The 13603-nt window shown below is 32.4% G+C and overlaps 2 protein-coding genes and 1 pseudogene across 2 annotated transcripts; 2 read left to right on the forward strand and 1 right to left on the reverse strand.

The window, feature by feature from the left end:
• Positions 1–4041: 4041 nt before the first annotated feature.
• On the forward strand, positions 4042–5409 carry LOC106309091 (annotated as a pseudogene).
• Positions 5410–6579: 1170 nt separating this feature from the next.
• LOC106307267 (WEB family protein At3g51720) lies at positions 6580–8236 on the reverse strand. The gene is made up of 2 exons (XM_013744168.1): positions 7973–8236; positions 6580–7844 (listed from the first exon to the last, which is right to left on the reverse strand). The coding sequence occupies exons 1-2, from the start codon at positions 8117–8119 to the stop codon at positions 6750–6752; spliced, it is 1242 nt and encodes a 413-aa protein (XP_013599622.1). The 5' UTR covers positions 8120–8236; the 3' UTR covers positions 6580–6749.
• Positions 8237–9727: 1491 nt separating this feature from the next.
• Positions 9728–11360, forward strand: LOC106309092. The gene is made up of 3 exons (XM_013746161.1): positions 9728–9880; positions 10391–10676; positions 10774–11360. Exons 1-3 carry the CDS (start codon positions 9728–9730, stop codon positions 11349–11351), a joined length of 1017 nt encoding a protein of 338 aa, XP_013601615.1. The 3' UTR covers positions 11352–11360.
• The last annotated feature ends 2243 nt before the right edge of the window (positions 11361–13603 follow it).

Genomic DNA, 13603 nt, shown 5'->3' on the forward strand with positions numbered 1-13603 from the left:
CAATGATTGTTCAAAATTTTTATCAAAAAAATTGTTCAAAGTAAATTTTGAAACTAAAATATTGTATTTTATATGGTTTATAGTTTAATTTAAAACGATATATATATTAATCTTATTAATTAATTAAATTAGACTTTTTACTTATATAATTTTTGTAATCATTTGTATTTTGTCATAACAAAAATTTTAAACCATGGATCATAAAATTTGAATGTGAGACTTTTAACAGTTTTAGTAATTTATAGCCGTTTGTAAAAATTCAAAATATAACATATACATAAAAATCTAAATTTTTATTATATGGTTATTGTGGTTGTTTAATTTATTTAATAGCTTAAAATTAAACAAATATGATAGAAGATACACTATTTTTATCAAATCTTTATTATTTAAAATCATTAATTGCCATATATACTTTAGCCACATTAGACAATTCCGTAAATTTTATTTAAGGAAATAATAAAGTACATTAATGATGAATTTATTGTTAGTTTAATAAAAAACTTATTATATAATTAGATGGACCAACATATTTCTCTAATGATTCTAAAAATTATTTTAGTGATGACATATGGCTACAAAAAGAAGTTGTAATGCTTCTCAAATAATATATAGGGGATTCTAAAAGAATGTCCGAGGAACGTTTTGATGTTAAGAGAATTTTATTTTTTGAATGCTGTAACACTTGTAATCGTTTAAGAAAAAAAATTAAAATAACATTTTTCTTTAAGTATTAAATGTTTCTGGTTAACTGAAAACAACATTGACCTGGAACTAAGTTATGGCAAACTGACCATGGAACAAACGGTCTAAGTAAAGAAAGACAGAGCCGCAAATCCAATTAAAGAAAATTTGGGTCTGCAGAATCAGAAAAGAAAATTATTGTAGAGAATAAGTCATGTAATTGATGGTAGGATTTGACCAAGCCAAATAAGTCACGACATTATGTGCCTGGACTAGTGAGAAACCAGTCGATGTGTTCCATACCTGTTTAGTGATTTACACATTTCACTGTAAATACTAAACTAAACCAACTTTCACCAACACATCAAAATCGTGTGCCTACTTTAAAACATTATCTTTTCATCTTGCGTTTGAAAAAATGACATCTACTAAAGGTGTAACATCTCTCAAAGATGTTAAATTCTCACCAATATTTTACATTGTATAGTATAAACATATTTAATAATAAAAAATTAACTGCATACTTTACATTAGTTTAAAACTTATAATACAATTAAAGACCAAAACTCTACTTTTGATTTTTTAAACCTATAACCAAAGACAAATTTATTTATAAACTACGCAAAAACAATCTATCTCTATTATATAAAAGCAACTAAATTAGAGGTTTCTAAAGGGTGACACGTTAGCATAAATATTTCTATCCAATCAAAGTGTCACATCACCTTTATTTCTGTTGCAAATAGTAGGCCATTTCAATATGTTGTTTGGCTTGAACAAGACTTATGTAATTGGCCTGAAAATATTGAAACTCTTTAGCCCAAATACATCATATTCACCTTAGATCATACAATAGAGAAGCTGTTCATGTTCTCTTTTCTACATATCTTCCAATTCAATTTCTATTGGTATTTTGCCTCATTTCCCACTCTTATCTTGATAAAAATAGCAAGACATTACCAACTGTCTTCAGCTTATTAAGTTGTTGGGTTGTGTTAAATTGTGGCACAGGAATATGGTTATGGTTTCAAATTCTCATGAAAATATGCTCCGAGATTCGAAAGTGCTTCTAAATGAATGGAATTCTGCAAACACATAGCCTTAACATTTGCATAAAGACATATAACAATGGTGTGCATGGTTCATAAATTCTTTGGGCTTTTTGGATTTAACTATCTATTTTATTTGTGTCGACTGTTTTCTTCTTTGATTTTTAAAAATCATTTAGCTTGCTGGATTGAGTATTTAATTTCTCAAGATTTTGAATCCTCTCATATATTGCAGGATCTATTGGAGTCAGCACAAGAAGAGATCAAAATTCTCGGAAGCATTAATATATCTCAAGCAGATAGTATTTACATAGATTATGTAATTGTCTAGAATTTTAATGAAAAAAACTGGCGAAGAAGACGAGTGTTGAAGGTGTAAGGCATACACATTGTCCACAGTCCAAACTGTTTTATGTTTGTTGGTACTTTTTAAATTTTCTTGGTAAACGTTTTGTTAGTACCTTATATTTTGGAATCATATTTTCAGTAATATACTGACAAAAAAAATAATAATTGGGATTTAATGAAACTCATCTTAGAACAAACACTACAAAAAAAGACTGGATTGTATCACTTAATTTAAATCATATAAATAAATGATATTATTTTAAATTACATATTTTTAAACGAAATAATATTCATTATTTGAAATCAATTATAATAATTAATTGTATTATTAATTAATATTACATCAGTTCACTAGAATGATATATTTTATATTAATTTGTATCACTTTTGATAAAATTGATTCTATTTTCATATTACATTTCCAGTAGGTGTTTTGCCCGCATTTGCAGGTTTAATAGTTTTACCAAAAATTATAAATAGATATATTATCAATTGCTTGGAATGAACTGAATCAGCTTTGTCACCCCAAAGACACCTTCGGTATGCAGGGGTGCACATAGGATCAAAGGTAAAGCAGGGCTTTCTTGGCAGAGTTTTAGGCGCATCCCCCTATATAGGCCCTAAACTGAGCAAGTTAGCTTCCATCGAGTGAAAAATTATTTTCATGATCTTAAAATATTTAATAATACGTTAAATATTAAATTTTTATTATACAATAAATTTCTTTTAATAAAAATTATTTTATTATATAAAATAAACTTGAAATTTTATATATATATATATATATATATAACTATATACAAGGATTTATATTTATTTTTAAAATATAATGATGTAAAATATTTTTGGATTACATAATATTTAATCTTTCTAGATAATGATGATTATCAAATTAATGAAATTCATTTTTAATTGATGGGTAATTGTATATTAACAAATCTAATCTAATTAATTATTAAGGGTAATAACACTTTCAAACCTCTAACTTTTAACGTGGGATCAAAAAAAATAATTCGCAAATAAACGTATAAATATTTTTGAAATTTTTATCCATCTTTCAGAAATTATCACTATCAGTGATTTTGATTATCCTAAAAAAAGCATCTTACAAGATATATTCATTCTATCTTAGGTGATATATATATTGAAATAGAGCCAGTTTAATATTACAAATAAAATATAATATATACATATATATACTACAGTATAATCTTTAAATTAATATTTTATAAATTAATATACACTAAAAATCTCTATAAAATAATATAGTTTTATAGTCCCAAATTGAGTTTTTTGTTCAATTAATATATCGATAAATTAATATCTCTATAAATTAATAAAAAATTATATTTTTGGTGTAGTCCCGACATCTACCAAAGTTAAACCACGAATGGAAATTCTACGCCAGGATAACTGATTTACGTAGATGTTAAAAATGAAAACTAAGATCTATAGTCATTTTTTTCTTCATCAAATATAATACACGGACCTATGTATTTTTTTCCTCTCTTTTTTTGCGCCACCTAGGATTCCAAGTCTGTTTATGCATGCATGACACGTGTCCCGTATATTAAACTCATGGTTCCATTAATTTCGTGATGGGCTTGATAACGTGTTTGGGCTGGATTTTTGTAACCCTAATACTCTTGAAGCGAAGAGACGAAGCTCATCTTTGTGCGACAGCTACGATATGACGTTTGTGCTTCCTCTCAGTATTTGCAACTGTCGGAGTTATGGCTTTGTGTTATATCTCATTGATTCACTGTCGGAGTTATAGACTTTAAAGCTCTATAGTCTATATAAGATGGGTGTGGAGTGAAAGAATTTCTATTGAGGGCAGCTAGAACTCAGCTTCATACGATCTCATCCCAGAAAACAAATTTGCAGAGAGATTTCAAGCGAAGATTCAACAACACACATCACTGATGTCTTCTTAGCTTACTCTTCCACCTCTTCTGGTATGTCTCTCCTGCTCTCCAAGGCTCCCGCTGGTATTGAGGCAAAAGGTCTGCCTTTCTCTTTTTGAGCTGCCAAGAAAAAGGCCACCGTTCTAGAGAATTGTTACAGTGATTTGAGCAAGGCTGAGACAGAAAGTCACTCCGGCAACACATCAATGAAGAAATTGGAGTTTGATCGTATCCAAAGTCTCAATTTTTTTTTTTCTTCAGGAAAATTGATTTTCATTTAATTTTCTAGGTTATTTTTTATTTTTAATAAAAATCTAGGTTATATTGGTGTTGTTTTAGTTGTTTTTAAACTCTGTTTCATGTTGTAATTTTCTGTATTTTCAAAAGCCTTGAGAAAGAAGAAGCGTTTCTTTTTAGCTGCTAGAGCTTCCAGAACAGAGAATAAAGATGCTATATGGTTGGAATAATTGCTGACCCTAAAGGTGCAAGATTTGCTATTAGAGAGATTCACTACTTCCAATTTCGTCGAGTCCGTTTTATCGATAGTAATGGAGACTGACACCGAGTAAACAAAAGGAGCTCCAGCGCAGGTACCTGCGAACCCATTTTGTTTTACTGCACTTCAAGTTTTAGTACTGTTTCTTCTCTTCAATGATTTAACCTGTACAACCTTTTTCTTTTGATGATATTCAGATCCTTGGTCTGTGCAACACAAGAGCTGATCTGAGGAACATAATCCATTTAGCAATCGACAAGTACACTGAGCATGGACTGAGTTTATTAGCTGTTGCAAGACGGACTCTACCTGAGAAAACAAAAAATAAGCTCGGGTGGTCCTGGTCCATGTGAATTCATTGGTGTGTTGCCTTTGTTTGGTCCTCCAAGACATGAAAGTGCATACACCATTAGAAGAGCTTCAGGCCTAGGTGTCAACATCCAGATGATCATTGGTTAAATATCTTTGTATTTGCTTCTATTTTTTTTTTTTTTTTTTTGGTACGATAATTTGCTTCTATTTTTGGCTTTAATCTTATATTGTATTGGTTTTCTTATAGGTGATCAAGCTATTGCCAAATAGACTCGACGTAGGCTCGGTATGGGATCAGACATGTATCCATCAGCATCAACTTCTCTACTTGATAATCACAAAGACAAAAGCTGAGCAGCTTTCCCAAGGTTAGTTAAGAAAGGTTTTTTTTTGTTCATGAACTTGCATTTTTTCTCTACACAGATGTTTTGGTTTATCTTTCAGCCAGAGCACAAGTACAAGATTGTGAAGAAGTTTCCTGAGTTGAAGCATGTATGTAGAATGGCTGGTGATGAATGCTCATGCTTTGAAAGGAGCCAATATTGGTATCGATGTTGTTGATGCTACAGACGCTGCACAAGGCGCTTCTGATATTGTTCTCACCAAATCTTGAGTCAGTGTTATCATTAGCGCAATTTTAACCACTCGACATATTTGATAAAGAATGAAAAACTATACAGCCAGTGCTCTATTTTAAGTTATAGTTTAATACAGTATCTTTTCTCTCTCCAATCTCACTTTCAGCTGGAAAATCAAATAAATCTTTACAACTGGCATTGTCTTTGCAGGCTACATGACTTTAGTGACCATCGTTTTCTTCTGCTCAGCTTACAGCACCAACTTCTTCCTGGTATATATCTAACATATTAACAATCTCTCTCTTTTTTTCAATCAACTTGTCCATCACACAAGCATAACTCTCTTTGTTCTTTTTTTCTTAGATAACTTTCCATATGAGAGACTTGAGAGGCAATGAACATGAAATGATGTGTGCTTTGTAATTCAGCAGTATTGTGTGCCGGGCTCTTATATTCATCACTTGATCAAGAGGCATGTTTCCAGAGCGACCTTCTGATAGCATAAGCAGTAAAGCATAAAACATGGTTTCGTTTCTTTAGAGGAGTATTCTAAATTCGCTATTGACCAGATGCATGAGTGACTATCTATGTATCTCTGGCGACTCTACATCAGGAACTTGCAAGTCGGATTTCAATACAAGTCAGTTTATTTGTAAATAATATATGTGAAATACTCAGAGTATTATACATGTAACAATGGGTCATTGTTTGTTATTATGTTGTCCAGAATTTGAGTGTCATTTCTTCAGTGCTCTGAAAATATTTTACATCTGTATGATTACTGCATTTGCTTCTTTAGTTACAAATATTCATATCTTTTTTAATAAATTCAACTTTATATAGTCTGATTTTTTTAATAAAAAACAGGTAGTAAGCTATAAACTTAAGATACCCTTAGACTCATACCTTAAGTGTTTTAAACAAATTCAACTTTGTGTTCACCAGGAAAAGTTTATATATTTTCTAATTTACTCTTTGACTTTTTATTACATTTATGTTCACAAAAATAAAGTAAAGTTTAAAAATCAATAGTATATGAAGTTTAACAAAAAAATATTAGTCCTTCAAATCATAAAAAAAAAATTGAAATAAAAATTAAAAAACGAATAATACATATATTTTAAAAATAGTTATCAAAAATTGAAATAAACTAAATATTTTTTTGATCTTACTTCCCGACCCTAATAATTTATAAAATCTTACCATTAAATTAAAGCACTCATATTGTATTACTGTTAAAAAACAGATCACACCAGAATTTATTATTAGCACAATAAACCAACTGTTAACATAATGAGACTTACACGAACACATAACAACTCCTAAGATAAGAGATTAGACCATTTTCAATTAAGTCACTCACTCACTCACTTCATCACTTCAAGTTCAGAACTATCTTCTTCTTCTTGTTCTTGCACTCTTTGTTCAACATCACAGATAACTTAGCCAATCCGAACCTCTTCCTCTTCCCATTGACCCTCTTCTCTTTTTCCTTCCCTTCACCACTTCTTTCTTTCACGTTAGTCTTCCCAAGAATCTGACCCAAGGACACTCTCCCGTTCATCATCATCGCTGCCTCATCCGCTAGAAGTAGCTTCCTGCTCAGTATCTGCCCAATAGACATCGCTGGTTTCAAGACAGCAACTGAAGACGATGTCCCGTCTCCATTCATCATCATATCCAGACCGTTTACATCCATCAGAACCGTCTCTCTCCTGTTCTTGTACTTGCCCTTGTAAGACGAAGATCTCCTCCTACGTTCTGACCACTGCCATTTGGTCTCTTCTTCCTCCATTTTCGCGCTGTTCACTCTCTCCAGACCTTCCTCAATCGTCCTCTTACTGCTTCTGATCTCTTGAGCTGTCTCTTCAATCTTCTCAAGAATCTCCTCCTGCAACGTCTCTCTTCTCCTTCTTCTCCTGGTGACATCTTTGATTTCAGCGATTGCAACCGCTTCAGCCGCTCGAGCAGCTTCCTTCATCTTCCTAGCAGCGACCAAACGCAACTCAGCAGCTTTGATCTTGCTCCTCGTCCGTTCGATCTCACACACAGCTTTATCAACCGCAAAACGCGCTTCCTCCCCTGTTTTACTAAACTCCAACGCATCATCACTTAGTCTCTGAATCTCCTTTGAGATCTCTGCCGCGTTCTTGGAGTTTAACCTCTCTCGCGTCTTCTCGAGCGCGGCTCGCTCCTCTTCCAGTCTCTTGTTCAGTAACTCGACGGACTCGCGTATAGCGGCGAGATCTTCGGTCGTCTTGCAAAGATTCGTCTTGGCTTGGTTTAGCTCTTTCAGAACGCTCATGTCGCAGTTCTCTTTGTCTTCTCTTCGGTGTAGCTTTGATTTGAGCTCTTCGACTATGCCTTTGATCGACTCGAGCGACTTCAAGACTTTCAAAGCTTCTCCTTCTTTGGAGATCAGTTCCTTCTCTAACTCACTCGCCACAATGTTAGCTTCGTCCACATCGTTCTGTAACCAAAGTTTGAAACTTTAGCATCACGAAAAGCAACTAAAGACGAGATCTTTTTCTAACAAATTCAATAAATAAATAAACCTTAGAAAACAAGATGAGAAGGAGGGAGAGAGAGAGATGAGACCTGAGAAGGTTCGAAGATGTTGCTAAGGGAAGAAGGTTTCCAGAAACCGAATCCGCCAAACCGAGTGGCGGCTTCTCTCACTGACTCGAATGGAGCCGAAGTGTCGATATCACCGACGAAGGAGGATTCACAAAGGGGTTCAGCCATTAGAGTTACGGACGAAGAAGAAGAGGACAAGAACTTGGGGAGAAGAAATAAATGTGAGAGAGTGAAGAGAGATTGTTTGGTGAAACTAAACTGTTTGTTTTCTTCGATGGTACTAGTGTGAATGTGTTTCAAGACTTTATATTATATATCTCAACGGCATCTTTAGGTAAAAGTGATTAAATTAAAGTCGAAAAAGCTACAAGTATCCGTTTTCTTCTCAGTTCGTATTTTTTGTCTTTACGTAAGTTTTAAATCACTTTTTTTAATCCACTCTTATGATCTTATCTAGACTTAAGAGGATGCCGACAAAAAGAAAAGGCTTAAGAGGATGTGTAACTGGGTTTCTTGGATCTTATAGATTAGTAAGGATACCATTTATTTTTATAAAAATGATCTTAACAATTTTAATTCTTTTTTTGTTTGTCAAGTATCATTAATTTTCTCTACGTATATGCTTAATGCTAATATCAATTTTGATTACTTTTATGATCGAGAAAAAGGGAGTAGTAAAAAAAGAAAGTAAAAGAAACATTTGGACCGTTGGATTAGAGGGAGTTGTGCCGGGGTTCGCTGCGCCAATGATGGTTGACTGGTGGGGATATCTAACGGTCACAACATGGGGGCCCATATAATGAAATCTCTCAGTAATGGTTTATTTACAATTTCTTTACAAAAATTACCGTTGGAACTTTGAAAAGAAAAAGGGAAAAATATGAAAAAGATGTAAAATATCAATCTGATGAATATTCACATCTGATAGATCATAACTTAAAATCGTTCGTTTTGTTGAAAAACCTTTCATTACATTGACGAATGAAGACTACGCATATTGTACATTTACTTTTTGAAATAATTTTTACATTCTCAGAAACAAAAACTTGGTTATAAAATATTTTGAGATTTCCAAGTAACTTCATCACAATCCCCCGTACAGTTGATTTATGCATCTTTCTTTTGCTTACGTTTCTCGCTTGTGATCCATCTTTTAGCACTGTCGTGACTCCTTCTAGCTCAACCATCTTATGATCACATAACCTCTGCATAGAAAGCCCTTCTCCCTCGTTGCTGCCGCAATCTCCGTTGCTCCCTATTATGTGGCTGTTATCATCAAATATGTCGAGATCTTTGACCCTAATTAAGCTCACGAAATTGACCCGTTTTGTTCTCTCGAGTCTTGTACTCCCAGTAAGAGTACTTGAGCTTGTTCAAGTTGAGGAATAGAGCAAATATTTATTCATGCTTAAGTGATAACGATGTCAGCAATACGTATTAAATACTCTGTCCTCCAAAATCTTCTTTCAGGCTTCAGGAGGTTTAGACTTCTTGATTTCGGCCCACGAGTTGTCCAAAAACGCCACTTTATGCGACCCAAGTTTTTAAAAAGAGTTGATTGGTTTAGCACTTTAGTATTCGAACAATATACCTACCTAAATAGAGGAAACGGAAATTTTCCCAAATCTACTAGGATTTAGTTTAGGAATTAATTATCTATCATAATAACTGTAACCGATATATTACTATATTCTAATAAACGTTACATGTATATCGCGAGTCTGTATAAAGCTCCACGACCTTCTCGTCTAACCCAATTCACAAACCGCTAAAATAATGGCACTAGTCCGAAAACTTACTGCCTCGTCCTCTTCTGCTGCTCACGATGGTATCAATCCAGGGAAGATCAAAGTGCAGATGATCCGTGTATGGAAGGGTGATAAGAATGAATCAGGCAACTCGGTCGATATGGTTTTACTTGATTCATCGGTATGGTTTGATTCTAGTTATACATGTTCTCAAGTTGATTTTGTAACAAAGTGTTTACAAATTACAAAATCGTAGAAAACGGGTCTTTTATTGTTTGCATATCATCAAAATAACATGCACTTTGATACATAGTAATCGATTATTCATGACTTATGTAAGCGTTGTTTGATTATTCATTACTCTTTTTTTTAGTCTAATCACCTGGATGCTAGGTATGATGAAGATGCATTATTCTCGATTTTCATTAGCTACATAATGATTTAATTTGAGTTTATGGCTAACAATCGAACATATTTTTGAGCTTTTACCTGTAAAAAATAAAACACTGGTATAGAATGTGCCTTTCGTATTTCTAAGTTATATGTTTTCATCTACAGTATCGACTATGGCATCAATGTCTGCAAGTAGTTTTCGCTTAGTTGTTACTTGAGTCGTATAGTTCCTTAATATATAGTTTGGACTTTTAGTATGTTAAATTTCTAAATTATGGTTTTGTTAATTGAATGCCAGGGGACAAATATTCATGCAACTATAGGTGAAGCTTATTCAAAATGGATTCAAGATATTGGTGGTGCAACGATCAACGAGTCAAATAGAGAAAATATTGAAATTGATGTTCTTGAAGATTTGATGATAGCTGACTGCAAGGATCCTATCAAAACTTTAGTGAAGAAAATTTATGGAGAATCTTTTCCAGAGTCCTATAATCCTGGGTTTTTTCAGGGGAAAGCTATTTTGTGTTCTACAAATGAAGATGTGAACCAGATTAATGATTATATGCTTTCGCAGATATCGGGTAATGCGTTAATATTTATGTTTGATCATTTTCTATTTCTATCTATTGCCATTTTCTGCACATATTATAACTAAGACTTTGTTTAATATCATATCAGGTGAAGAAACGGTGTGTCTGAGCGCTGACAGTATTTCTCCATTGAATTCACACCCGAGTGACTACATGCGATACCCTCCAGAACTTTTGAATAGCATCAAAGCCCCTGGATTGCCTAACCATTGTTTGAGATTGAAGGTTGGTGTTCCTGTCATCTTACTACAGGACATTATGCCTAACCATGGACTATGTAATGGGACAAGACTTCAGATTACACGACTGGGTGGTTTTGCGCTTGGGGCTAGAATTTTAACAGGTGCTAGGATTGGGGAGGAAGTCATTATCCCAAGGATACCTACACATCCAACAGACGAAAATTTTCCCATCAAAATGCAGCGTAAGCAGTTTCCTTTGGCAGTTTCTTTTGCAATGACTATAAACAAAAATGAAGGTCAGCCACTTTCCAAGATTGGTATCTATCAACCAAGACGAGTGTTACCTCATGGACCTATGTATGTTGCTGTATCCAAAGGGAAGACTAGAGATGGTTTGAAAGTTCTTATCACAAATAAAGATGGGAAACCTAATGAAGAAACCTCAGATGTTGTGTTCAAGGAGGTAGGTGTTTCAGAAGATTGAGTCAAGAGGTGTTGGACTATTGTTTACTCTTTATCTATTTCAGGGGCAAACTGGTTGTTTTTACGTCATTTTGATTTTCATGGTTTTTCTTATGATTTGATGTTTCAGACTACTATGTTTTCATTTTGGTCTATTATCATTTGTTTTTGCGTCAAGGCTGTTTCTAAAAACAGCATCAGACTTTGTTCTAGTCGACAATGTTTTGTTTAGGTTCATGTAATGGAGGTATTCTACCTAGTTCTGTATGAGACATACTGAGCTCGATAAACAGATTACAAAGACCTAAAACTATAGATGATATACAAAAACTGCAAACGACGTTAATTACGAAGATGGTAATAGAAAAGAAAACTCAAAACACATAACTTTTTGGTTTTAACTGTTCCCAAATATTATGTTGATTAACCAGCGTAGCTGGCCCAGATGGTCTTGAGGGGAAATAAAAAACCCCAATACGAAACACGCGGGTTCGATGCGCTGACCAGGCAATTGGGGTATCTAATTCCCCATAGTACCAAATGGTCCGCCTCGCGCCGAGGGGTTGGCCCCTAGGGGTGGAAGTCCCTCCAGGTTAATCAAAAAAAAAAAAAAAAAAAAAAAAATATTATGTTGTATTGAAGAACTAAACATTGTCATTTCTTAAATGTACCGGAAGGGAAATAATAGCATCAACTATCGGAAATGACTAAAACCCAACAGCCAAAACTATGAGCCATATTCAATATTTGAGAGATAAGGCCCGATGTTACAAATAAACACAAATCAGGTGTACAAAGCTTAAAGCATTATCTGAATTCAAACGGGCTACATATAACCTGCAATAGATGGCCCGGAAAACTCTCGAATAATTTTTTTGTTTGTTTGTTTGATTCTCTGATGAATTTAACATTCAAGGATTATATATGCATTGTAAAATGAAACGGTGAGCTAAATTTTTATAGTGCATTAGATGATAGTATGAATCGCTTTAGACAACAAGAGAAAAGATTTTGTTGAGCTGTGTTTTCACTTTTTCCATGCAATTTATAAACAATAAGTTATTCACACTGTTTATTATAATACAAATTATTGAAGGCTATATATATGATTCGATCTTAAAAGATTTTGCGTAGCGAAATTTCTATTAATCTAGGTTTCCTTATTAATGAAGCCATTCACTTAACAAATATATAGTTAAGTGGTCCAATCGTTCATGCCTTCATGGTATCTATACGTCAAGCGTCATAATCCCCTGTATATTAATTGAGATGCATTTGAAAAGATATAACCTCAATTTTGTATTAATTAAAAAAAATTCATTGTGGCACATCTAAATACTTTCTAAATCTTCTTTTCAAAGAATTTTAGAGCACCTAATATAAACTATAGTTTAATCTAAAGTTGTCCCGTTTTTCCATAATTATATAACACTAGAGAACATTATATTAACCTAAAATATAAGAAGTATGTATTTTTTTCTTATATAAAAGCTACAGAATTACCTAATATGATTTACATATATATGGCAATTAATGATTATGAATAATAAAGATTTGATAATAATTTTTGCATTCTTCTTCATTTTTGTTTAATTTTATATTTTTAAAAAAATTAAACAATCACATTAACCATATAATAAAAAAAATTAGATTTTTTCTTATATGTTATAGTTTGAATTTTTTAAAATGACTTTAAATTACAAAAATGAGGAAACCTTATATGTTATTTTTTTTCTTAAAATGACTTTAAAATACAAAAATAAGGACACCTTATATGTTTTATTTTTCTTTTATGTTAGATTTTTTCTTATATGTTATATTTTAAATTTTTAAAATTTTTTAAAACGACATTAAATTACAAAAATGTAAGTTTTTCTTAAGTATACGACTAAAAACATTATAATGACATGTACCAATTCGATGGTTGATTTGAAAGCTTTCAAAACCATATGGAAGATAAAAGTCAAAATAATTCAACTGTGGAAACAACACTGTTCATTTTTTTCAAGAATGTGTTCGATGAAAAAAAAAAGTTTTTATGTCATAATTTGTTTAATGTCCACTAGAGAATATTATATTAACCTAAAATATAAGAAGTGTGTATTCTTTCCTTAAATAAAAGATACAGAATTACCTAATACGATTTACATATATATGACAATTAATTATTATGAATAGTAAAGATTTGATAACAATTTTTACATCATTCTCATTTTTGTTTAATTTTATATTATTAAAAAAAATAAACAATCACATTAACCATATAATAAAAAA

The sequence above is a fragment of the Brassica oleracea genome, chromosome C8 (genome assembly GCF_000695525.1).
Source record: "Brassica oleracea var. oleracea cultivar TO1000 chromosome C8, BOL, whole genome shotgun sequence".
NCBI classification, from domain to species: domain Eukaryota; kingdom Viridiplantae; phylum Streptophyta; class Magnoliopsida; order Brassicales; family Brassicaceae; genus Brassica; species Brassica oleracea.